Below are 27832 nucleotides of genomic sequence, written 5' to 3'. Positions count from 1 at the left end.
GTGAGCCCATCTAAAGTGAGGACTATCTATGCTTTATAAAGCATTTATAAATGACACAGAAGCAAAGATATACAAAGTGTCAGTTTTATTGGTCCCAAACAATGCAAGCTCTTTTAAATACACACTTTAAACAAATACAATCCATAAAATTTCAAGTAAACTTGACAAACATCTTCAAATAACAACAGTCTGTGATCGTATAAAATAGAAAAATAAAATACAAGCTCTTTTAAATACACACTTTGCAATCCTTAACATTTCAAGTAAACTGGTGAACTATCTCTTTAGGGCACACACACACCAGAGGTAAGTGGCTGCCTGATTCTGGGATTCCGCCAGTGCATTTCAATAGGAAACGAGTGCACTCCTCATCCTGCCAAAGGTAAAAGTTGCAGGAGGAGGAATCCGCTCGTTTCCCATTGAAATACAATGGCGGAATCCCAGAATCAGGCAGCCACCTACTTCTGGTGTGTGTGTGCCCTTGAATTGCACAAAGTGCTTTACAGTAAAACAAATATACCGTTTTCAAATATTGCAAGATAACACTAGATAATTTCTGCAATCTGTTTGCCTCTACGATCAGCTGCCATCTCTCCAGCGTGATATGGTTCTCTCTCCAACTTCCGCATTTCAGAAAAATCAAAAACAAAAACCGCGCGGTCTCGCTCTCCAGAACCGCGGAGGAGGCTGGGACTTGTAGGACTCTGGGACGTGTAGGACGCTACTGCGCATGCTCTTACCGTCAAAAACGCTAGTGCGCATGCTCCAAAATGCAGAAGTCACGCTGCAAATATACCGTTTTCAAATATTGCAAGATAACACTAGATAATTTCTGCAACCTGTTTGCCTCTACGATCAGCTGCCATCTCTCCAGCGTGACTTCTGCATTTTGGAGCATGCGGTGGCGGGACCCCTCTGGAGGCCGGGCGGGAGGCCGGACTGGGAACTGGTGGGACCCCTCTGGAGGCCGGGCGGGAGTCCGGACTGGAAGAGTGGTTGGGGACCCTTCCGGGGGCAGAACTGGAACCGGGAGTGGGGACCCCTCGGAGAGCAGTACTGGGGACAGGACTGGACATGGGACTGGAAACAGGGCTGGGGAGACAACTACTGCAGGGAGACCACATGTTGGGGTGGCCACTGCAGGGGAGCCACTCGGTGTTGGGGTGGCATTAAGCTTTGCCAGGACTGGAGGGGAGGCGCTACGCTTCTTCAGGGCTCGAGGGGAGGCGCTACGCCTCTTCAGGGCTCGAGGGGAGGCGCTATGCCTCTTCAAGGGCTCGAGGGGAGGCGCTACGCCTCTTCAGGGCTCGAGGGGAGGCGCTACGCCTCTTCAAGGATGCCGAGAAGACTTTACGCCTCTTCAAGGATGCAGAGGAGGCTTTACGCCTCTTCAAGGCTGCCGAGGAGGCTTTACGCCTCTTCAAGGAATCAAGGGAGGCTTTACACCTCTTCAAGGATTCAAGGGAGGCTTTACGCCTCTTCAAGGCTGCCGGGGAGGCTCGAAGCCTCTTCAAGGACGCCGGGGAGGCTTGAAGCTTCTTCAAGGCTGCAGGCGAAGCTTTAAGCCTCTTCAAGGCTGCAGGGGAGGCTTTAAGCCTCTTCAAGGCTGCAGGGGAGGCTTTAAGCCTCTTCAAGGACAGGAGATGGAGCGATGGCCCCCACAAGGACAGGAGACGGGGCGGCGGCCCCCACAAGGACAGGAGAAGGGGCGGCGGCCCCCACAAGGACAGGAGAAGGGGCGGCGGCCCCCACAAGGACAGGAGACGGGGCGGCGGCCCCCACAAGGACTGGAGACGGGGCGACGGCCCCCACAAGGTCTGGAGTTGGGGTGGCACGGGGCCTCTCCACTGGAGGGAGTGAGGCAGCATGGGGCCTCTCCACTGGAGGGAGTGAGGCAGCATGGGGCCTCTCCACTGGAGGGAGTGAGGCAGCACGGGGCCTTTCCACTGGAGGGAGTGATGCGGCACGGGGCCTCTCCTCGGCCGGGAGTGGGGAGCCACGGTGCTTCCTGGAGCCGCGCCTTCAGTGACCAGGTTTTTCCACGGGTGGCTCCATGATTAGCGGGGGACTACTGGGTGAGGCGGCAATGAGCCTCTCCAGGACTGGGGGTGAGGTGGCGTCGAGCCCCTCCAGTGCAGCAGAGGCGATGTTTAGTGCCTCAAGGAATGAGGTGGCGGCACTGAACACCTCAGGGTCTGCCGAGACAGCTGCAGATTTCCCAAGGTTCTCACAAGCGGTTCTGAGCACCTCAAAGCTAGAAATGGCAACCTTAACTCCCTTATGAACCGAAGGGGTTATCTTGGCCCCCAGAAGCGTGAAAGAGGCGAGCAACCTCCCAGTGGCCGACGAAGCAGCACCAAGCACCACAGAAACCAAAGGGGTGCCGGCTGGGTTCAAATTTGGCTGGATCATTCTGTTAGGTGAGGGGCGTTTCTGAACCCAAAAGCAGGCACTAAGACAGGTGGATGATTAATAGGGATTTAATAAATGAAAACCACTCCACACAGGAGGCACAGGAATAAACTGAACAGGCTCAAATGAAACTAAGAACACAACTAACACAGGCCACGATATGGGCTTAAACTACGGAACTAACAGAAAGACTTACAAACTAAACAGTCCAGGGATCGGGAGCTGAGGCAGGGGCAGAGGTGCTGGGCAGGACAGAGCGGGGGGAGAGTCCGGAGCAGACGGGGAAATCCAGAACAGGCGGGGAGACAGAGCCAACTAGACAGGTGTGTTCCATGCCGATGTGTCTCAGGCAATGATCCAGCACAGAGTAGTGGGCAGAGTCAGGCTATATACACTGCTGATTACTGATCACGTCCAGCTGTGGTCCCTCGGCAGCTGGAGCAAATGCTCTGATGAGCCGCGTAGCCAGAGGGAGACGGAGCTGAGAGACAGGCAGGGGACCACAGCTGAACTGTGACAGATGTGTAAGATATAATTGACCCCCTCATAAACGCCTTAGCAGTTTTTCATAGTAGGGAGGGATTTACATCTGGCGTGCTGTTTGTTGCCATAAAAAGTTCCCATTGTTTCTCTAGGAAAACCAAAAATGGGGGGCTACTTAAAAGAGAGGAATTAAGTCTCCAGTGGAGTGAGGAAGGATTGAGATAGGGTGGGGATATCGTCATAGATACTGGGTTATGATCCGAGAAATCCAATTGAGCATGCTTCAACTCTATCTACTACCTCTCTAGATACTAGAAAATAATCAATTCTTCATAGAGATTGGTGGGGATGGGAATAGAAAGTGTAGTCTTTTGTCGTTGGATTTATAATTCTCCAAACATCAAAGAGACCCAGATCTAGACTTAGCTCTTTTTGCCTTGCAGGCTTTTTGATATAAAAGCAGATTTTGATGGAGACTGGTCGACAATAGCATCCTGAACACAGTTAAAGTCTCCTCCGAATACTGTGAAGGGGGCTAAAGGATGCCGCTGCAAGCAGCCAAGAAAAGAAATAAGGCTCAAATGCGTTAGGGCCATAGATAGAGCCGATAAGGATACGCTCCCCAAAAAAGAAACCTGAGATAATAACGTCGTCCATCATCCTTAATAACCTCCTCCAGAGTAAATGGTAGCTTCTTATGGATGAGAATGGCTACTCCTCTACTATGTGAATTGAAAGATGAATAGAACACCTGTCCCACCCAGCCTCTCCTTAATTTTATGTGCTCCAAATCTGACAAATGTGTTTCTTGTAGAAGGGCAATTTGTGCCTTCTCTCTCTTTAGTAAGGAAATAATCTTCTGTCTTTTCACCACATGGCCGACTCCCTTGACGTTTGAAGAAATAATCTTAATGTCACTCATGGTTGTTGAATGAAAACGAGACAACCCAATAATGCAAAGGCCGGATTACGTTTGAGGATGTGAGCAGAAAAGTAGTAGTAATAATGATATATAATGATAACATATATAAATTCAGCAGGGTGGAATGGTGGAAAAGAGGTAAGCATTACAGATCAGAGCACTGTGAACAAAGAATCTGCCCCCAAACAATGGGGACTGAACACTGGAAAAAACCTCAGTGGGTCTGAGAAAGAATGAAAAACACAGCCATAATGACGAGGTTTGTGTAACAATTACAAGCGGTTGCATGACGCTGAAAGTGTAGGTAGCACCAAGAAGAGCAACGTCAATCTCTTCACGAGACTCCCGCTCCCACGACCCAGATAAATTCACAACAAAAATCCCACAGATAGTATTTAAAGAAGGATTCTGTCAGACCCCTTGCCCCTCAGGAGTCATGATGCTATAGCCACAGCATAGAGTGACAGACATCCCCTTTTTAAACAAACTAATCTTAATTCAGGGTTTAGCCTTTTAGCATCTGTTACAGCCTTAACCTAACACATAAGTGCATTATGGCAACATTAGTTAGATATTTTTCAAGCTTAACATGCACTGTTAGGTCCCAACTTCAGTACAGTAATTCAAACTAAAATTGTCGGGTTACTTCTCGTCACAAATTATACTGCAATGCTAATGCACAGTTCACGGCAGCCCATCCACAAATGCCTGAGCAGCTCGAGGGGACTGGAAAGCATGTTTCTCTCCGTTGTACGTGAGGCTTAGGACGGTGGAGAACTGCATGTCGAAACGAATGTTCAGATCAATTAGACGTTCACACACCTTGTTGAAGCTGCGCCATTTCTCCTTCACCGCAGCTGAGAAATCCTGATGAATGTACAGCTTCTGTCCCTCGTGTCATCTGTCGTCACTCTCTCAATGCAGCCATGATCCCCTGTTTATCGCCGGGGTTGTGCAGCTTGATAATGACGGGTCTGGGGCGGTTGTTGCGAGCAGGACCGAGCCCTCTGTGCGCCCGGTCGATTTTAATTATGCCCCACTTAGTATCCAAGTTCAATATTTTGGGCAGCCAGCGTTGAAAGAAAGCAGCAGGTTGCTCACCCTTGACTCCTTCCTTTAAGCCGATGACCCTGATATTGTCCCGTCTCGTCCTGTTCTCCATGTCGTCTGCTTTTTCAGTGAGAATTTGCAATTTCTTCTCAACTTCCCGGAGCTTGTTTTCGGTGGTACCTAGCATGTCCTCCAGTGTGGACACTCGACACTCAGCTTCATCCAGTCTCTTATTGTTGCCTTCCACCCGAGATGTCAAAGCCTCCAGTGCTTTCATAAATGTGGCCAGCTTCTCCTCTAACATTTTGCCGACGCTCTCAGTAACTTCCTGTGCTAGCTGTGAATAGCCGTTAGCACCCGAACCACCATCTTGCACTTCAGTGTTCAGTCGACCCCTCGTAGTTCGTTGAGATTTACCTGGATTCTCGGGTGGAACCGAGCCACTTTCCTTGCTTCTCATTGTTTTGAAGATTAGGGTGGTCAGTGATGGGTGTGGTTTCCCCAGATGGTGGTTGCCGCACCATTTTCAAATTAGTCCTAAATTTGGATGCCATTAGATAATCACTAAAGTACTTTCTATGCAAAATTGTAGGCCTGTAGCTCAAATAGTTCATCATTTGAAGGGTGCATCATTTTCCAAGGTACCATGGTGTCTCCTTGACAACCCATCCGCGTCCACGTTCTGCTTACCAGCTCGATACTTGATGTCAAAAGTGAATGTTGAGAGTGCGGATAACCAACGGTAGCTCGTGGCGTCAAGCTTGTCTGTAGTAAGCAGGTATGTCAAGGGATTATTATCTGTGACGACAGTAAATGAGTTTCCATACAGATAGTCGTGAAATTTCTCTGTAATGGCCCATTTAAGGGCCAAGAACTCGAGTTTGTGTGCTGGGTATCTTGCTTCACTGCAGGAGAGCCCTCTGCTGGCATAAGCAATCACACACAGGTGCCCTTCCTGCTCTTGATATAAAGCAGCTCCCAATCCTGTCGTGCTGGCATCCGTATGGAGCACGTAAGGAAGCTTGGGATCTGAATAACCAAGGACAGGGGACGATGTTAGCTTGTGTATGATGGCTTCGAAGGCCTGTTGACACTCAGCATCCCAACGTTCGCCAAAAGGCTCTTTTGGACTGAAGTATTTTCCATCACTCAGGTTGACCTTGACTCCTTTCCGACGTGGTGGATATCCAGCTGTAAGGTTGGTTAAGGGCTTGACAACCCTTGAATAATCCTTAACAAACCTCCGGTAGTAACCGGAGAAGCCCAAGAAGGATTGAAGCTCCTTTAAGGTCTGTGGTCTCGGCCAAGTTTTCAAGGCTTGGACCTTTTCAGGGTCCGTCTTCACTCCATCGCTGGAAACAATGTGGCCCAAATAACGTACCGAAGTCTGAAAGAACTTGCATTTATCTGGTGAAAGTTTCAAGCCGTACTCCTCGAGATGACTGAGCACGTGGATGAGCGTAGTCTCATGTTCTTGTTTGAAAACACGATGAGATTGTCAAGAAAAACAAGGACCTCCTTTAGATGAATGTCACTCATGCACTTTTCCATGAGCCGTTGGAATATGCTCGGTGCATTGGTGACTCCCTGGGGCATTCGATTGAATTCCCAGAATCCAAAGGGACACACGAAGGCAGTTTTATGCTTGTCACTTTCATTCATCTCAATTTGATAGTACCCAGACTTCAGATCCATCACGGAAAACCACTTGGATCCTGCGAGAGCAGAGAACGACTCTTCCAGGTTTGGTAATGCGTAGGAGTCTTTTATCGTTTGCAGGTTCAGTTTTCTATAATCCACACACAGGCGGACGTCGCCATTCTTTTTTCTCACCACCACGATCGGTGATGAAAATGGAGACTCCGATTCTCGGATTACGCCAGCATCAAGAAGAGTTTGCAGGTGCTTTTTGACTGCTTCATAATCTCGAGGATGAATTGGACGAGGTCTCTGTTTAATTGGGGTCTCATCCTTCAGCTTGATGTGGGGCTGGATTTTGGTCGCATGACCAAAGTCAAGATTGTGTTGGGCAAAGACATGAGAGAAGCTACTGAGCTTTGTTGTAATCCTTTCTTTCCACTCCTCTGCAAGAGAAGGCCCGAAATCAAAGCTTTTCCTATGGGGCTCTGCCTCTGCTTGGTGACTAGAGCACTCAACAACATGCTTCTGATCTTTCTCATCAACTACATGGCGATTCTCGATGACAGAATCTACAACAGTCAGGTCTACGATAATGCAGTTGAATGATGTCACATTCGGTTTCATTTCTAAGAAGGACAGGCAGCTTGTTGGAAACACTCTGTGGCAATGAAATGAGACAACAGTCAACAAACACACCGCCTGGCAAAGTGGATCTGGAGGGTTGCTCTAACAGGACGTATTTCTCTGTGTTGACTGAGCTGACACACATACAGCCTTCAAGCAACACTGTTTGTTTCGCTGGAAGAACTTCCTGTTCTCTCCCTCTGAGCTTCACAACCCCAAGCTTTCCGCTTGTTGCTTGTTCTCTCCTCAGTTGCAGTGTACGAAGCACTTGACTGTAGCCATGGCAAGGTGACTTGTAGGAAAATGAAGATTCATCACAATACTGGTCAAAGAGAGGGTCTAAAGTGTTGGTGCCGATCATCAACGGAACACCACTATTTGACCGGAGATCAGGGAGGATCAGAGCCAATGTTGAAATTTCAGGCTCGGACTCAAGAAAGGCTTTTGGGAACTTGAGATCAACCTCCACATATCCCAGGTAAGGATTTGCCCCTTCTATTTCAAGAATATCGCTGACGGGTTTGAGAGGATGATCAGAGAGATGGGTCTGGTAAAAGGACTGGGCCACCGTGGTGAGCTGTGACCCGGTATCAAGCAAACAACTGCAGTCCACCCCACCCACATTTACACTGGCTGTACATTTGCTGCCTACAAGATGTTTCGGCAATCTTCTTCCTGATGTGACTCTGTGGGAGTAAACTGCAGGGTTTTGCTTGCCTATAGATGGGGGGCTTGGTTGTTGCTCGGCTTCCATTTTCCCCTCAATGGAAGCCTGTTCTAGTTTAACCGTGGCATGGTGGGTGAGCCATTCTGGGCTTCCCAAGCACGCTGCTTCTCCCTGAGCTCTGCTTTCTTGGCCTGTACAAGGGTAGGATTGGGCATGTTGTTGCACATGGAGGCAATGTGGCCATCCTTGCCACATTTAAAGCAATACCATGGCTTTGGTTTCACCCTTGCTGTCATCTACTGAAGCTGTCCCTCCAGCTGGGTATTTTTTGGCTTCTGTTTCTGTTTTGTACTTACTGTAGTGTTCTTTTTTCCAGGCTTCTCTGGACTGCATAGACTGAGTTTTGCAACCTGAACTTGAAGTTCGGCGATCTGCTTCTGGATGTCTTTGGTCATAGCTAAAAAAGCTTGTTCTGCTTCCTGCAGTGCACTAATATCTTCTGTGTAGGCTATGTGTGCAGCTTGTACATTTGACATGGCTTTTGGCTTGGTAAGGCCAAGATGCTGTTTCATTCTGCTAGCTTTGTTACCCTGTTTGTCTTCTTCTGTTCTCAGTAAGAGAAGAAGCTCTGCAAATGATGGTGGTTTGCTCTTGAGCTGCTCAAGCTGAAGACTGGTGATGAGAAGGCTGTTCCAGCACCCACGACAGAATTGCTTGAGAAGCTGTTTGTCTGTGTCATGAGCGGAAAGTCCTCCTTTTGCAATGACATAGCTTAATGCTGTGTGAAGTCGCTGCAGGTAATCTGATGCTTTCTCCCCAGCGTTTTGATTGTTGTTCAAGAATCGTGCAAAAAGCTCGTCCCCATCTTCATCAGCAGTGTAAGCAGAATCAAGTAAGGTCACATACTCTTTTGGTGAGGCTTGAGGCCCTAAAGACTTGATCATGTTTGCAGCTGGAGGGGAAAGACTTTCAACAATTTTCCTTACCACTTGGGAGTCAGGAACTGATGGGTCGTTCAAGTAGAACTCCACACCATTGCGCCACGTCTCATAGTTGACCTCAAAGGTTGGCTGAGGGAGTCGCCCGGAAAACTGTTTCAATTTACAAGGAGAATGCAGGTGAGATGAGATTTCACTGCCCTTGATAATGTGCTCAACCACAACACGTTGCACTTCTGGCGTACTGAGTTGATCTGAAGGTAAGTGAAAGGGATTTCTTTCTCCTCCTGGGGAGGGAAAGTCTCTTACCTCAGTGCCAGTCTGGGGTCTGTAGGGGGTCTGACTCATCTCAGTGGGGGCACTGACAGAACTAGGGGCAGTAGCTTGAACATCACTTTGTGTAGGGAGCGGCTCAGTTTCACTGGGGTTTTCACTGGTCTCATCTGGGGTCTCAGTCCTAATGGACTCACTGATTCTAGCCAGTTCCTGGCGGAGAATATCTCCAAAATCCATGCCGCTCATCTTAGCCAAGTCTTTCAATCCTGCAAGGTAAGTGTCTGTCGCAATGGTGCCCACATCACTGGTGTAGACGCTAGCAAGACTCTGCACATGGTGGACAACCTCAGGTTTGGTAACACATGGTCTTCGGTAAGGTAAGCCAATGGTTTCAAGGCCTCTTATGGCACTACCATTCTCAAACTCTGCAATTGCTTGAATTAAAGGATCTGTGGTAGGTACTTTGATTATTCTGGAGATTGACCCATATTGCTTGAGAAAGTCAAAAACCTCATTGTCAACCTCAGTATTGGTTAATCCACTTACTAAAACAGCATTTGGGATCTTGACACCCTCTGTCACAATGATATCCATTTTTAAACAAGGCTAACTGAACTGTCAATGAACTTGAAAATGAGTTGAATCAACACGACCAAAATACCTCAAAAATGTTCTGTTTGTTTTTTCTTCAAATGCACTCAATTACTCAAAAGGTGTCCATTTAATCTGTTTATGAATGGGAATCAATTAAACAACTCCCTCCTGGCTGGCTCGCCAAGTTTTACTGTGTAACCCACTTGAAGGGTAAGCTACAATAGACCAGGATACTCTAGATTCGATAGAGGGAATGATGAAGAATGAGATGGAACACCGATTGAGTAAGAGGCAACCACACAGAGATAGGTTTAGCAACAACAATGTATTAACACATATGAAAAATAAACATTTATACAAATATGGCCGGCCTTTCAATTTGTTTTGTTTAAAATTGTCTTTTAACCTGGGTGCACCCTTTAAAATAAAATAAAATAAAATGTCTCTTGTCTCCAAGGAAGGAAAAAATAAGGATTGTTCCTTTAATCGTTCAGAGTTTCTATTCCCTTTGTCCTACCACACTGGCAAACCGGCAGGTGAAGAGGAGAGGGTCCACTCGTCACTCCAGCTCTAGTTGATCACACGGTTGGCTCGCCATCTCCCATCCAGGGAGAGAATCCAGAATCCAGGGTCCAAAATCCAAGGTCTCCAAAAAAACCCAGCCTGTATAGCACAACAGGGTTTAATTTAGCTACTCATTTCTCTTAACTGTACAGTTTGTAATTCCAAATATAAATCAATATCCAGTAATGTAACTTCATTGTTAACTTATGACAAGATAACTGTTGTTAACATATTTAACTTCACCATTTTTCCTTTACAATGAAACCAAAATCATGAAATGACTGATAATCAATCCACATGTAAATGAGCATAATATCATTCAGTTCAATGCCCACATTAGATTAAAGTAAATAAAATAATGCAATCATGTAATATCCTGTACCTGTGTGCACAGCACTGCACTACACAGAAAAAAATTAGCAGTCTCATAACCCATGACAATGAGCTTAATGATCTCTTTTCACTCACACCATGTAACAAACACACATACTCCTTTTTCCATTTACACACATACACAAGCATGGTTTTTTCCTTTTTAGCACCAGAAATTAAGCAACACTGTGAGCTAATGCTTTAACTCTGTGGCTAACACACCGCGAGGACATGAAAGTAAACATACGGTGAGCTACGCTTCAACTCAGTGGCTAACTCACCATGAGGACAGGAAAGTAACACACGGTGAGCTAACGCTTCAACTCGGTGGCTAACACACCACGAGGGCTTGCTAACTCATGAAGCTAACACACATTTACAGCACTCACCGGGGAAAGAAATTTAATCAACACAAGTAAAGTTCCCAGGATCGCTTTTCCGTGGTCCACCAGACACTCCAGAATCGGCTTGAACAATTCCTCTTCTTCCACAGTTCCTCAGTATTTACGGTAAGTATTTTTTCCTACTTTTTTCCACTCCGACTTCTGCGTCTTTGTCCTCGTCCTGCCACTGCACGGTGCTCTGGGTGTGTATCGCAGTGTTGCCAACTTAGCGACTTTCTCGCTAAATGTAGCGACTTTTCAAAGCTCCTAGCGACTTTTCAAAGCTCCTAGCGACTTTTTTTGTCAGAAGCGACTAGCGACAAATCTAGCGACTTTTTCTGCCGTTTTGGAGACTCTGATAGGAAAACTCAGCTCATTCTGTAGTTACTGTTTTCAACAAGCAGCAGGTGCTGCTGTGAGCTTCTCCCCCTCCCAGAGCACAGACTGTCAGTCCAGTAACCCTGCAGCAGTCCCAGTGAGGGAAGGGGGAGACCCACATCTCTCCGCGGCCAGACCGCAGATGAATCCCGCATGCGCAAAGTCACTACAGATCCCATCCAGACTTACGGAGCCATATAAACGAAAATGTTTCTTCACTGTCATGCTAAAATAAACCACAGCATTTAGCCTCTAGTGAAAAAAACATATTTTGGGTGTTTTATACTCACTTTTTGGTCTCTTCCACAACGTTATTCCTCTCTCCTACAACGTTGATTACAATTACATGCAAATTGGGAAATATGCAAAGTAGGCGATGACGTCATTTAGCGACTTTTAGGACAGCCAGTAGCGACTTTCCTTACTGAGGAGTTGGCAACAGTGGTGTATCGTCCGCGTCTCACTAACTCGCGCCCAGAGGGCGGGACATGCGCCGATTTCTCCCAATAGCAATTCAGCTACACTCTGTGAGCGAATGGCATTTCTTTCTCTTCACAGAACCACTTTTAAAGCGAACTTTGACCTCTGGGATAAAATAAATACATAGATAAATGAAATACAGGTTGAAATAAAGACTGCAATTAGGAATGAAATGAAAATCACTGTCAATGAAAGAAAAATATAAAAATAAAATATTTTAACTGTTGTAACACTTTTCTTTTTTTTCAGGTAGGTAACAGGTAAGTTCTTTTTCCTTTTTTTTTTTCTTTTTTCCAGGTTACAGGGCTAACATACTTCTCATTTTTAACAGGTTACACAAACGATCAAAACGCTGCAAACACAGGAATGATGCAAACCCCAAAACACATAAAACAAATGCAACAGAGAAATGCTGCAACAAAAAAACGATGCATTCACAGAAACGCTGCAAAAGCAAAAACACACAAACCGACAAAACAAATGCAAAAGGGAAATGCTGCATACAAACCCCGAAACAACTGCAAGAGAGAGACGCTGCAAATTCACGGAAGGTCGCCAGGCCACTAGGGGGAGCTGTTCTGATTGGCGTCCCTAGCAACGGTCTGCTAGACAGACGCACGCTAATATTTGCTACGTAAATTTGCTGCTGTTGGATAATACTGTAAGAGACTAGGGCCGAGTGTTTAAAAAAGACGTAAGGGAAAACATACCTTTTTATTCTCCTCTCCAAGTGTTTGCAAACTTTCTTATCCCGCTGTCTTCTTTGCAACTTCCTCCTGGGTATTTCCTGTCGATATAAAAGATCAGTCCCTTCCGTATGGTCAGAGTGGTACCGGGCTGCACAGAGGGAATAAAAATGATTCATTTTTTATTATATTTCTGGCAGAGTCTGCTGTTTTATTTTGAAAAATTACTAGATTGTCTTCTGTCCTTCCGTTTGTGCTTGTTTCCTGCACTTGATGTTAAATGAAGCTGTCAATCCGCCAAAATTAATAAAATAATCGTCTCTGTAGAGCTTCTTTCAAAAGACGGAGAGACATGATACTGACACAGAAGAAAAAGTCAGTAAATATTTCAGAGTAACAAATAATTTTACTTGTTTAGGACTCTTTAAAAAAACAAAAACAATTTCACCAGGGAACACGGCAGAGTTATGTGGTGATCCGCATATGTGTCTGTCTGTTTACATTGCTCAAAAATGGACTAACGGATTTGGATGAAATTTTCAGGAAAGGTCAGAAATGACACAAGGACTAAGTGATTAGATTTTGGCAGTGGTGTGGCTGATAGTCTGGATCCACAGATTTGCTAAGGATTTCCATATCATAGCAAGATAGCAGCACGGAGTCACTGTAATTATGACAACAAGTGAACGCTACATCAGCTGCCTGCTGATGATCACAGGGTTGCGATCCTATTACAAATTGACCCCTGCGGATTTATCTGGACTTATCCATCGGAAATCATACAAGGAACAATTGATTAAATTTTGGGGGTGTTTCCCATCTATTTCCACTGCCCGTTACAGATTTAGGTCATACGATTTGGTATCCGTACATAGCATACACATGCATAACACACGCCTGTGCTTAGCCCAAGGTAATTTTTTATGAAGATTTAACCCATCAAAAATGACACAACTGAGCAGCCTTAGCGGAATAATGCGCTCTCTCAGTGCTTTTCTTGTTTGTTATGTGTGTGATGAATTAATACAGCAAGAACCAAAGTTCATTTTAAGTTTTTCTACAAGGTTTCATGTGTATCTTCAAACCTACAAAATTTAAAAAATGTGCCACCTTGTCCACATTGAGTAATTTCAGACTAAATATGGTGAATGTTGCCAAACAACCTGTGATTGACAGCTTCCCAAGCCCTCCCTAGGCACATATAGTGTCCCATAAATGTATCAAAAAATTGCTAATGACCCAGAAAACAAAATCTGACCTATCCTGACCCAGCAGAGTAATGTTAATAAATGCATTTAATTTTGGAGCTTATTGTAATCTTATGCACTTTTTAAATGGCTGTGCCTCAACAGATTTTCATCATAACACTTGTCTGACCACTTTATTTTATGCATCTATATACATTTAAAAGAACTTGAAAATTTGAAGAAGATATATTTAATACTTCCTGAGTTATTAGGGTTTGAAATTGTCAAAAAATGACAGATGGATTTTAAAAACTAAGGACCCCCCTCCTTCAACAGGCTGTACAATGAAAACCAGTGGGCCTGTGAGGCTGTAACTTTGGGTTCCTCAATCATTTTTACCCTTCTGCAGATTAACAAAAAATGAAGACAATCTGAGATGGTGGTGCAACCCTCTTTTGTCTATGTGATATGGAATGACCCAGCTACAAACCTTAGCATGTCCAGCTGACTTGTCCAAAGTGTCATCTAAAACTTTTTGAGATTGTACTATAAAAAGCAAAAACTCTACCTCACTAAAATTTGCCTGACATTCTAGTCACCGTAGTCTTCTTGTGCAGTGATTCACCACTCCCAGAGCTCCTGCTCTTGGGACACTTGGAAGTACGTCAAGCACCATCTGCAATGTACCCTGTATCTCACCCACTATCTTACAGCGATCCTTTTGGTGGAAAGAAGTTGCAAGGAGTCAAATCTGGTGAGTAGGCTGGGTGAAGAGCAATGATTGTGATGCTGCAAAACACTTCAACACTCTGTGAGTGGGTACATGTTCCCATGTGCCACAGTTCAAGCCGTTCACACCAAATGTTCTCTCAGATACTTCAGAATGTTACTGTAGAACTCTACATGACAGTCCAACTCCATGAGATGAATTCACAGTAAACATCCCTGTAAATGTTCAACAAAACAACAAACATGCTCCTAACCCAATGATTCTTCAGTCTTGGAGACTGCAAGCTCTTCCACTGACAACTGCTGTGTTTTCTCTCAGTCGTAGCCTACTCTAGTACTGATCCTCAACATGATGTCAGAATGTGATGTTTGTTCTCTGAAAAAGTTTTAGATCCACTTTGAAACCGCTCACAACACTTTCAAAGCATTCAAAGTGTAGCAGGAGCACTGGGAGCAGAGAATGACAGCACAAGAAGGTTTCTTTTTCAGGTAATTACCGCCAAATTTATATCAGACTTGTTTTTGCTTTTTATAGTGCAGTAACAGAACTCCTGTATTCTCAGTACTTATACAGCATTATTTTAAAGCCAATGCCAATGTATTGCAGTTTAGGGTAAAGACAGTGATTTAGTACGCACAGCCAGACTTCCTCCTGCAATAAAATACCAGTGCAACAATTCTTTATGTCCAAGTCTTTTGTGGATTATTATCTATTACGAAAGTTGACTTGCTGCCTGTGACCTACAGCTCTGTCATCAATCTTTTTGCATATATCACCTTCAAGTGCATACAGTATTTAAGCACCTTTCATGGAGTGTTGTTTTAAAACACCTTTACTTGGAAATATGAAAAGGTTCGCTGATTTTATCCATCCATTATCGCTACATCTCTTAATCCTCATTAGGGTCACAGGGTGGCCTGAGTGTATCCCAGCAAAGGCAAGGGACACCATGGACAGGCCACCAGTCTGTCACAGGGCTACATATACAGACAAACAATCACACTCACAGACAATTTAGAATTACCAATTAACCTTAGCATGTTTTTGGACTGTGGGAGGAAGTCAGGGGACGCAGAGAAAACCCATGCATGCAGAGGGTGCACATGCAAACTCCATATGGAAAGATCCCAGGAAGGCCGGGATGCGAACCAACGATCTTCTAGCTGCAAGGCGAAAGTGCCAACTACCAAACCACTGTGCAGCCCTGGTTTTAACCAGCTTGTTGGATTATTGTTGGCTGAACTAGTTTGCTAGCTAAAGAAATTATTCTCATGTCAGTTACGCTAACAAAACTGATATTTGCTTGCAAGGTGTGACTTTTGTCTGAAATAGTTCCAAAAATTGTCAAGAATTCGGAGGAGAAAGTATAGCTGGTCCTCCTGTAGGGCTGCAACAACGAATCGATAAAATCGATAATAATCGATTATTAAAAGCGTTGGCAACGAATTGCATTATCGATTCGTTGTGTCGTGCGATTCATGTCGCGATCACGGAGCCGTCTACTTCACCTGCAGAGCAAGTTGAACAGAGCAAGGTGGAGGCAGAGTAGAGCAGGTATTTTCAAAGGGAAGTAAATTCAACAAATGAAACATGACCAGCACGGAGAAAACAGTTTGACCGAAGTCCTCAAAAGTATGGGAGTATTTCACGCTTCACAAAACAAAGACATGCTGCGTGTCCACTACATGTGAATGCACGCATCTGAAAATTGCACTGATGCCCGACGGTCACGAGCGGGCCACTACGTGGTCACGTGACCGTGCTTTCAGCTGACGGTCGGTCCGGTGGATGAGTCTGATAAAGACAGCGGCTCGGCGGCAAACTTTCTCTATTATTTCGAAAACACTTCAGGGAAAAGTATTTCTAAAGCATTTGAGGCGAGAAATAATCTGTGCAGCAGCTGAACCTGTCCTGGTTTTAGTTCACCGACAGCTAGTTTACACACGTGGACAAAATTGTTGGTACCCCTCAGTTAAAGAAGGAAAAACCCACAATTCTCACTGAAATCACTTGAAACTCACAAAAGTAACAATAAATAAAAATTTATTGAAAATTAAATAATCAAAATCAGCCATCACTTTTGAATTGTTGATTAACATAATTATTTAAAAAAACAAACTAATGAAATAGGGCTGGACAAAAATGATGGTACCCATAACTTAATATTTTGTTGCACAACCTTTTGAGGCAATCACTGCAATTAAACGATTTCTGTATTTGTCAATGAGCGTTCTGCAGCTGTCAACGGTATTTTGGCCCACTCCTCATGAGCAAACAGCTCCAGTTGTCTCAGGTTTGATGGGTGTCTTCTCCAAATGGCATGTTTCAGCTCCTTCCACATATGTTCAATGGGATTCAGATCTGGGCTCATAGAAGGCCACTTTAGAATAGTCCAACGCTTTTCTCTCAGCCATTCTTGGGTGTTTTTGGCTGTGTGTTTTGGATCGTTGTCCTGTTGGAAGACCCATGACCTGCGACTGAGACCAAGCTTTCTGACACTAGGCAGCACATTTCTCTCCAGAATGCCTTGATAGTCTTCAGATTTCATCGTACCTTGCACACTTTCAAGACACCCTGTGCCAGATGCAGCAAAGCAGCCCCAAAACATTACTGAGCCTCCTCCATGTTTCACCGTAGGGACAGTGTTCTTTTCTTCGTATGCTTGGTTTTTGAGTCTATGAACATAGAGTTGATGTGCCTTACCAAAAAGCTCCAGTTTGGTCTCATCTGTCCAAAGGACATTCTCCCAGAAGCTTTGTGGCTTGTCAACATGCATTTTTGCAAATTCCAGTCTGGCTTTTTTATGAGTTTTTTTCAGCAGTGGTGTCCTCCTTGGTCGTCTCCCATGAAGTCCACTTTGGCTCAAACAACGACGAATGGTGCGATCTGACACTGATGTACCTTGGCCTTGGAGTTCACCTTTAATTTCTTTGGAGGTTGCTCTGGGCTCTTTGGATACAATTCCAACGATCCGTCTCTTCAATTTGTCATCAATTTTCCTCTTGCGGCCACGTCCAGGGAGGTTGGCTACTGTCCCGTGGGTCTTGAACTTCTGAATAATATGAGCCACTGTTGTCACAGGAACTTCAAGCTGTTTAGAGATGGTCTTATAGCCTTTACCTTTAAGATGTTTGTCTATAATTTTTTTTCGGATGTCCTGGGACAATTCTCTCCTTCGCTTTCTGTTGTCCATGTTCAGTGTGGTACACACCTTTTCACCAAACAGCAGGGTGACTACTTGTCTCCCTTTAAATAGGCAGACTGACTGATTATGAGTTTGGAAACACCTGTGATGTCAATTAAATGACACACCTGAGTTAATCATGTCACTCTGGTCAAATAGTTTTCAATCTTTTATAGAGGTACCATCATTTTTGTCCAGGCCTGTTTCATTAGTTTGTTTTTTTAAATAATTATGTTAATCAACAATTCAAAAGTAATGGCTGTTTTTGATTATTTAATTTTCAATAAATTTTTATTTATTGTTACTTTTGTGAGTTTCAAGTGATTTCAGTGAGAATTGTGGGTTTTTCCTTCTTTAACTGAGGGGTACCAACAATTTTGTCCACGTGTGTAGATGTTTAAGGACAGTAGAAGTTATAAAAATGAGCTGCAGGTAAACACACTGGAGACGCAGCTGGAAACACACCAACCGGCCACATGCGATGTGTCGCATCTAGTGGACACGCATCTGAAGTCACTGCATTATCCTACATTTGTTCCGTTTTAAAGTGAGGAAACGTAATATCAGTCTCTCTGGTAGCTTGTCTGATGCTAGGGTTATCTTATAGACCTTTTCGTAATGACATCAGAATCTGGGACACGTGACCACACCTTCCTTAGCAACGCCGCCATTAAAAGAGGGGGACACAAAGTCCTTAGCAACCGTGATTTGACCGCCGAAACCACGCAGTTTTGACCCAGAGAAAAATGTCTGGTGATTATTTCGGAAATCTTGAGCCAAAAGCCAAGCTACGGTATAAAGAAAAAAATAAAACTGGTTGGTTTGCAGTCATGTCCGTACCAAATTGCACTGGGATCATGGGAAAACAACCCTACTATGTGGCCAGATCTTCAGTGGCACTCCATTTACAAGTACCTTATCAACAGCCCAGGTATCCACACAATGGAGAAGATGAAGACTTATAAAAGCCTGGACTCATACGTTTTCTTTGAGGTATGCTTATATTTATATGTTTTTGTGCATACAGGTCAATGTCAGAATGATAAATGCCTTGTAAGATACAGCTACACCAGCTCCGCTATGCTAAGCTAATGTTAAGCTAATGGGGTGAGCCATTACACCTTTTAATTTCAAGTGGAAGTAGTGTATGTATATTAGTTAGATGTGCATTATCAAAACTAAGAGTCAGATACCTGTAAATGAGCTCTACCCACCCTAAGCCCAAGGGTATGAGGTGCTAACAATAATGAGGACAATGCTGCTGATTACAGCATAGTAGTTAGCAGAACGAAAGGGAGGAGAGAAGGGAGACTTGTTTGTTCAGTATTGAGTTTAGGAGTGTTTAAAAATAGCAGTGTGAGTAGAAAGACCCCTGACTTTTTGTGGGAAGCACAGCTAGCACTAGCCTAAGCTAAGTAGCTAGCCCTCAACATTTCAGATAATTATAGACACCATAAGCTGCAGTCAATTCCAGCCATTTTCAGTACAAAAAAATCGCTAATATTCTATGTGTAAATAAAAATATGACGAGAAATACGGGGAATATTGGACGCGCATCGCGAGGTGCATTTCCTTGAAAATGACCGATTCGGGGAGTATATACTGACTTCAAGACATGTTTTGGACAAAATATGTTACTGGCTCGTTTCCTCTGGGTGTCCAAGGTTGGATTATGGCTGTTTTTTGTGGAATATTTTCATCTGTGTGTAATAATGAACCCGGAAATGTGAGTCGCGCTGTGTACGTTGAAGCCGTGTATAGAGAACGAATGGATGGATATTCGTTGTTTGTCGGACAAATTACCTGCTGTGGTAATCACATCTGAAAGTGGTTTATACCGGCAGATTCATGAGAATCTAAGCTTTCCATCGGCGCATAGTGTTTGTATAATCGCGTTTGCAGTTTCAGACATTTAGCAAATTGCTTATGCAGATCTCAAAGTGTACCGCGGGCGGGACACTGAAGCGCAACTGAAGCGCAACGGGTTAAGCTTATTAATAATTTCAGAAAATCAGTTAAGGGGTAATAATTTCATGAAACACAACATACCATTGATGAAATGCTGACTGCAAACATAGGACCATTTTGACTGTGGGCTCCATGTGGTTCCATCATTGTTAATCCGCCTCAGTGCTTTGAGCCATAAAGTCCTTTTCTGGCCCTTTCCAGTCGGAATTCTGTAAAAGGAAATGTTCTTGTTGCTCCATGAGTGAGAACTACAGCCAAAAACAGCGCAGGTTTTGGGCATATCTGCTTTTAGTCGTTAAAATCGGGTGGGAAAGGTGGGAAAGTACTGGTCGTCAAGGCAATAGCATACCCCTCTTAAAATGGCGGTATCGCGTTGCTGGGGACGGTGACCGGCGTTGACGTTCGATGATGACGTTTCGGAAAAAGGTCTATTAACTGATTAATGACAGAGATGGGGCGTGTGTGACTGTGAGAGATAGGTTTTATTTCACTTCCATCAGCTTAAGCATGGTTTGAATATGCATTACATAACTTGCACACTATAGTGGTAATAATTTGAAAATTAAGCCTCAAGTTTTTATTTTCTGACAACATCTGAGTGAAGACTCTGGTTTGTGTTGGAGTGAGGCAGGATGAATTGCATTGATAGGCTTTATGATGAGAAAGACATCATGTCCACCACAGCAAGCAGCTGTCTGACTGAGAGCATCCTCAACATGAAGGTCACTGACATGAAGCCTCTGTCTATGGTTGAAGATGAAGGCTTCCCTATAATGATCTTATTTGTTCTGTCATTCCAAATCTTCTATTTCTGAATAAAGAGACAGAAATTAAAAATGTTTTTTTTATCCGATTCATCGATTAATTGAAAAAATAATCGGCCGATTAATCGATTATTAAAATAATCGTTAGTTGCAGCCCTATCCTCCTGATAATAATGTAATGTAAATATAACTATCAGGGACGGCTGGTATAAATGGGCTAACAGGGCTAAGCCCTCCCAGGCCAACACAAAAAAAAGATGAGAAAATTATTTTTTAAATAACTTACAACAGATTGTTTTAAGTTGAGGTGAAAACAAAGGTAGCAACAGTACCAATCAGTCAAAAGAAAAACATAGAATATCTCTAAATGGGCTTATTTTTTACAGCCCCAGCAGATACAGTCCGCTTTCATTCATTTCGTTCTTGTAAGTGATTGACAGGTGTCATGTCCCACCCCCGTGATTTACTGATCATTTGGGCTAACTTCAGTCAGCCTACAGGCCTTGACTTTGACCAATAACAGCAAGTTGATGCAGCGGTGCTGCTATTTGTGCCAGAGTTGGGAAGGAGGGAGAAAAGGTTAAGCTATGGGGGGCGTTAGCATGAACGAGGTGGATTATTTGCTTTCATGTCCATTTTCCTCAATGTCTTTGGAGGAAAAGCTGGAAGTTAAGAGACTGGGATCACATCGGCCGTCGATGTGAGCTTCTTTTCAAATAAGGTAGGCCCATGTTGACCTGTTAAAGGACTGTGACACCTTGCTTTTGCTGAGGTGATCTGTTGTACTGAAGGCGTGTTTTGCACTACATGTCGCCAAACAGTTGTAATAAGACAGTTGCAGCAGGCTATCTGTGGGCAGTCGTTGCAGTTGGAACACGTTTTGTAGTGGTGTGTGTGTGTGTGTGTGTGAGAGTGAATGAGTGAGAGTGTTGATGTAGAGCACTAAAAAAGTATAGTGTACTTGTAATTGATGCAACTGTGTGTATCATAGGTGATGTTGCTTTTGCAGGTGTGTTAACCATTTAATCGGTATTATGCATTTGTTAGCCCACCCAACAAATTTCACCACCAGCCGCCACTGATAACTATAGATGGTAATTTAGCGAATGCTCAAGTGCAGGAGTCATCATGAGAGCAATTTACAGCAATGAAAATCTTTAGCTGAAGTCCAATTTTCTAGATTGCATGAACAGTTGGGTTTACAATAAAGAAACAGTAACTGATACTGATGGTGTTGAAGGGTGGTGAATAGGTTTCTTCTAGCAGCTGGAAATAGCAAACAAGAGACAAAACATGGTCTTTTGCTTGAGATGTTATTAATAAATTCTAACAATTTCAGTTTTGTTCTTTCTAATTTGTTTACATGTTTAACAAAAATGCCCTTTAATTTGACATTAATATCTACCATGTTCCAGAGCATTCTAATACATTAGAACTGATAACAGCTGATGAAGTAGTTCTCTCGTCAATTACTAGTCAAGTGCCATGCCTTAGCATGGCTAAACCAAAAGTAACCCCTGCAATGGCAACAATGGTAATGTGAGAGGCCAGAAGCATTCTGGGATCACTACCAAGGACATCCTGATGGATCTGAGCAGTTCTGGTATAAATATCTCAATGTAGACAGAGCCCAAGGCTGGTCTCTCTGGACGCCAACTATGAAGGGCACCACATCTTTAATGTAGGCAAAAAATCAGCATAGTAATAGTCGAAATTTATCATTTCAACAGCTCTAACACAATGACTTGCTGTCCTTTGCTACATATGTCATTTTCAGCTAGAAGAAACCAAATAAAAATTCTCTATAAATTAAAATTCGGCAAGATATGAATAATTTGCAACTTAACTGTAGGTTAAAGTCCTCTAACCTCAATATGTCACAGGAGCCATCCAACATGATTGTGTACTTCTTTTCGGTGACGAGGTTAAAGGAGATTTAATGATTCCTTTGAGGGGCGAAGTACAAGTTAACAACATTATCTGAGAAGATTAAAACTTTGAAGAATGTGCTGCCACACGACGGCAATGGATGACCTTGTCACACCAGACCTATACACTGTGTATGTTGGATTTTTTCTTTATATCCAGTACCATCCTTGTTTCATCAAAACTGGCATTCCTCCCACACAGTCCTCCTGCATGTGCAGGGCTACTGCTATGCTTCTCTCATCAGTAATGGATGTGGTAATAGGTCCTCAAGGAGCTGGAAGGGCAATACTGCACTGTTGGCATAGTAGTTGTCAGTGTATGTGCAGTAGATGTGAATTCAGTACACAATGCTTCGTTCTCTCCAAGCGGTTAAAGTAAGTGGAAAAATCATGTTAGAAGCGCAGGTCATTGTCCTCTGGTCCATAAGTGCGAATAACATACACCTGCATTTCTGTTACCCTTTGCATTGCAGTTAACAAAATTTTAGAACTTGCTTAAATTGTATAATCAGTGAATGCGAGTGGCAATGTAAAATTAAAGCCACATAATTCAATATTTTTGTAATAATAATTCATTTATTAACTACAATGTGGTTGACTTAGTGGCAAACTTACAGAGAAGTATCACCCAAGTCCAAAGCTTTCAACAACTTCACGTCCAGCACATCCATTTTTAATAATAAAAAAACATTAAAAATGCAGGTTAATTCCCAGTCTAACTAGCAATTATATTTTGAATATTTAACAGATTTTGGTAGCAACTCAGACAGAGCTTAAAAAAGAGAGAAAGGAAGAGTCAATATTGTTGTTCAAAAGGTGTACAGAAACAAGGTGTAGTTAAGAATGTTTGCTAGCTTGTTCAAGTTATGAGCTAATAATATGCCAGAGCCATCCCCCCCCCAAAAAAAAAAAAAAAAATTAAAAGAAAACACACAGAAACAGTAGCATGGTTTGCATATAGAGTGCATGTGTAAATGGCTGCTGGTTTATTCAAAAGACTGATGATAGAGCTGCCCAGATAAACAATGTAGAAAACCATTGTTCTGAATTGAGGAACCCAAGAAAATAAAACCTCTGCATTCACTAAACAATTACTTGGCCTTAATTATAACTGGAGCTCTTTGTCACAAGGAGCAAACAGCTTATTTAGTTTTGTTTTGATCACAGGAAAATGCCTGCATGTCGCATAAAGTATTCAAAATCCTAAGAATAAACAGATTTTTAAATTTTGATTACTGAAGCCGATTCTGCTTTTCACTTATTTATTTTTGATTCCACTTTCAATAATAAGAAAATCCTGTTAAGTAATACAAGAGAAACTAATAACATTCATTTTAAAAGGGTTTAAAAGTAAAGATTGAAAAAACTGACTGGAATGTTAAAAATAAATAAAATGATGGCTTCTGAAATGAAATTTAAGAATCTATACAGAGGAAATGAGAATGGAGCCAGTGGATGGTTGTGAGCAGCTGTGTGGAAAATAAGAAAGGCAAGGACGATGACTTCTCCATCACACAAGTGTTTGATCAGTCAAGCAATTCCTCAAGTGTCTGGCTCACAATGGAAGTACAGGCAAGATTGAAGTAGCAATCAATAGAGGTGTACACATGAATAATTGCTGATTTAATAAAAACCGTTAATACTCAAGTGTGCTGGGCTGCTGGAGGAAAACCAATAACTTTGAGTGCTAAAAGGAAACAAAGAAACAAGGACTTTTCAGGTCAGTATTTTACTTCAAACCATCCTCACCGACCTCAGAAGTAAACTAGAAAGAGCCATTATTCTCTTGGACAGGGAGTGGATCCTTGTGAGACAAAAATACCTCCTGGGTCTGGGGAGTGAGCATGAGCGGGAGGATTTGTTGATGAATGCTTGATTCGGTGAGAGTTTCACCAGACTTATATCTGTTCTTCAAGGAATCGACAGCTCTCCTTAAAAAGAAAAACAGAGACAAGCAGAAGAAACACAATCCCACTTTAGCATCGTTGAGTCTGTTTTGGCAGAAAAACACTTTGTTCTCAAGCTGTCCCCTGAATGATCAAGGAGAGCAGCTTGTGGAAACTTGTAGGGAATCCACACACGCCTAATACCAGCGATTAAGATGGAGAAAAAAAACAAACCGCTGTAGAAAATTGGTTAGAAACACAAGGGCCGGTAACATCAAGGAAAACACCTCTACATACAAGAGGGAGACCACATGTGGATTTATTTTTTGCTGCACATTCAGTAAGGGAAAGGAAGTCAAGACCTGAAACAAAAAATGACAGATACTGACTGTGTAGCTAGAGTATACCAGTAAAACCTGCGTATAAAATCTCACAGTTTCCTTGTCTTTCCCCTTGTCCTTCCCTTCTGATCCCTCTGTTTGCTGCAGGGCTTGTCCAAGCCAGTGGTCAGCGGTGTTATCCATCAACCAGTGGATACCTCAGGGCAGGGCGGGATCAGAGATGCCGTGTGCAGGGTCGCAGGTGAAGGACACAGTGATGGCGTAGCGGGTCCCCCACGTCACCTTCTCCACCCGGTGGAGGTTCTCTGAGCCAGAAGAGAAGAACGAGACTCGTCCTGGGCAAAGAAACAATGAGAAGGACTCTTGATTTAAAGGAGCATTTCAACATCTTATTGTCTTTCCAGGGCTGCACAGTGGTATAGTGGTCAGCACTTTCACCTTGCAGCAAGAGGATCCCCGGTTCAGATCCCAGCCTGGGCATGGGATCTTTCTGCATGGAGTTTGCATGTTCTCCCTGTGCATGCGTGAGTTTTCTCCGGGCACTCCGGCTTCCTCCCACAGTCCAAAAATATGCTGAGCTTAAATGGTTACTCTAAATTGTCCGTAGGTGTGAATGGGAGTGTGATTGTTTGTCTGTATATGTAGCCCTGCGACAGACTGGCGACCTGTCCAGGGTGTCCCCTGCCTTCGCCCGAGTCAGCTGAGATAGGCTCCAGCACCCCCCGTGACCCGAGTGAGGATAAAGCAGTGTATAGAGAATGGATGAATGGATTGTCTTTCTAAGACCGAGATGAGTAGACTAACATGAACATAGTGTTTGTTACATACACATCTGGAGTCAGGAAGTAGTTGCCAGAGCTGTGGAGGTGAGGGAAGACTAATCATATGATGGTCTGTTAAGTAAGGATAGACCGACAATCAGCCTGGCAGATTACAGTAGGTCCTCAGTTTATGACGTACTCGACCTATGGTGTTTCGTGGTTATGTCAACATTTATTAATACAGTCCTGTTCCATCATTTCGACGTACAGTGTCTACGTCCTTAAGATACATTATGCATGGGAACTAGCTGGCAAACAGAGCGAACGAATACGTTGTCACGTGGCTCTATATAAGGAAGACGGCTTTGTTTACATTCGCCAATTGTACCCCACATTGGATTGTTCTACATATACATTATTCCATAAGCCACTTTTTCCATCCTTCACTCTTGTACATATTGTAAATATTATTATGACTATAACTATATTGTTGTTTATTGTTGCTCTTACTGTATGCTGTAACATGGGAAATTTCCTATGACATGGGGAGTAATAAAGGATTATCTTATCTTATTCGCTTTCTTTTGTTTGTGCTGTTTTTTAAAGTTAAGGAATTGTTCTCTTTTTAAAATTTATTTTATATTGTTACTGTACAGTGTTTTTGTGTCCTAGATTATGATTTTACCACTGTGTTAGCGTAGGTGAGTGACTTAGTTACTTGTATACATATGTGAGTTCTGACTTACGATGAAAATCGTGTTACACCGCGCTATAGGAACCGATTTCTGACGCAAGTCGAGACCCCCCTGTATCGTGGCTGATTATTGATAACTTAAATGCTCTACTTCAGGTGTGATGCAGCCTCCTCTCTCTGTTGTCACTCTGTGGCCTTAAAAATGTCTTTTAAGCAGAGACTGCAAAAACTCTGAACAAGAAGCACAGCAACACAAAACCAGGAAATTAGCTACTTTCACAGTGGCTATGCTAACAGCTAAGTTAGGAAGCATCTACAGATTAACCTGAAACAGAGTCTGGGAAACAATCAATAATGATGTTTTGAGATCTGGACCTTAGCACACAATAAAAGACAGAATAAAATTAAATAAAATAAGAAAACTGAGCAGAACAAAAGACATAACTGCAGGAGACAAACTGATCAATCTCAGTTGATCCCACATGAACAGAGAAGAGCTGCCTAACTGAATCACTCCTGTTTCTATTCTACATATTCATTTGTAGTCACCCTTATTAATGAAGATGTCTAGTTATGAATGACTGGTTCTCTGCTATAACATGCCGTTAAAGCATGACAATGTAGACCACTGTCTCTGTCCAACCACACAAACTTTTTTATCATGAACTAACACACACTGCAGTTCTGGTGAGGCTGCCTCGGGATAAATGATCTCCACTTATCAGAGGCTAGTCCAGCTTTCCAAACACAACCTGCTGTTAGACATTTGCATTTATGTTTACATAGCTAGTTTGTGGTTGTAGCCCACAATTAAGAGATTTATATTGAAAAAGTTTACAGAGTCTTGTTTTCTTACAAAACTTCCAGTTTCCTCACCTTCTGATGGGGTTATCTCATTATGTGACATAAGAATAAAAAGCTGGAATCATTGTGGTCCACTTTACTTACACTAATTTTATTGAGGGAATACTGACGATGGTGTGTTCGTGTGTTCATCTGCTTGTGTTTGTGTAGGAGCTGAAATCCCTTTGGCAGAGTATTAGTTGGGGAACGTCAGGGGAAATCAGTACTTGCTGTAAAACAATGGAATTCACGCTGAAATCTCCAAGAATGAACACAAAAAGAATTAGTGCACAAACAAAAGAGTGTGAGCAGCAAGAGGTCCACTTGGTTTATATCATTGAAAAACGAGGGCATGCTCAAGTGCTCAAATTAGTGGAACAGCTTTAGATAACTTGACAATGAAAGAATCTTTGAAAATAATCCTTCGCACCTGTCAGTATAAACTTTTGTAGTGTTTGCTGTGAAGAAAGATTCAGTAGAGTCGGCAGCACAGATTAGTACTAACACAAAGGAGCCAAATTCAACAGTTCTCACAGCTCAAAAATCCCTTTCCAGGACACACGTGGAAAAACCTAAAGAAGTCTGAGTGAAGTGAGGCACAGGTAAGTTTGTCTTCGCTGACAATCAGAGCAGCACTGACACATTCAGATACCTTCCCATTTTTTTGGTTAGGAATTCTGTATGAAGGAGTTCAACACATGTACTGTAAGAGAATTTTAAGCCAAACTGTGAACAAATAGACTATTTTGACATCATTAGAACAATGTAGTGAATTTAGACAAGCTTCCAGCAGCTTATTACTGCTCTGAATGTAGACAGACATCATATTTTTATGGTAGTGTCTACAGATACGGACCCGTACCCGTAGCCTGTGGCCTACGGATACGGCACTTTCCCTTACTATAAATATTAATGAGACGGACATGAATATTATTGAGCCGTCTGATGAACGCGCTTTGTGATTGGCTGGTAATCCGACGGACATAAATATTAATGAGCCGGCTTGGTAATCCGAGTGATGAAGGCGCTTCCGTGATTCGAGGAGAATCTGCGTGCCGAGCCTGTCATATCAGTCA

The 27832-nt window shown here is 43.2% G+C and overlaps 2 protein-coding genes across 7 annotated transcripts in view; one reads left to right on the top strand and one right to left on the bottom strand.

Annotated features, from left to right (window-relative positions):
* LOC110956150 (urotensin-2 receptor) overlaps nucleotides 1-25792 on the top strand; it is a 43526-nt gene extending 17734 nt beyond the window's left edge. Inside the window, exon 2 of the mRNA XM_051939233.1 lies at nucleotides 24606-25792. The gene's annotated coding sequence lies outside the window, so the exon portion shown is untranslated. The remainder of the gene's footprint in view (nucleotides 1-24605) is intronic.
* The window catches only part of uts2r2 (urotensin-2 receptor 2), an 83546-nt gene continuing 55784 nt past the window's right edge, over nucleotides 71-27832 (bottom strand). For 2 of the 6 annotated variants that reach the window (XM_051939234.1, XM_051939235.1), the window contains exons 9-10: nucleotides 12495-12621; nucleotides 71-10270 (exon numbers count right to left, since the gene is read on the bottom strand). In XM_051939234.1, the coding sequence (XP_051795194.1) occupies nucleotides 10186-10270; nucleotides 12495-12621 (212 nt within the window). In that variant the 3' untranslated portion in view covers nucleotides 71-10185. Of the gene's footprint in view, nucleotides 10271-12494; nucleotides 12622-22920; nucleotides 24794-27832 lie in introns of those variants that run through there. The other 4 variants (XM_022201475.2, XM_022201476.2, XR_007937898.1 and 1 more) reach the window with 3 other exon arrangements.

The sequence above is a fragment of the Acanthochromis polyacanthus genome, chromosome 19 (genome assembly GCF_021347895.1).
Source record: "Acanthochromis polyacanthus isolate Apoly-LR-REF ecotype Palm Island chromosome 19, KAUST_Apoly_ChrSc, whole genome shotgun sequence".
NCBI classification, from domain to species: Eukaryota; Metazoa; Chordata; class Actinopteri; family Pomacentridae; genus Acanthochromis; species Acanthochromis polyacanthus.
This window is presented reverse-complemented; position numbering and strand designations above follow the sequence as displayed.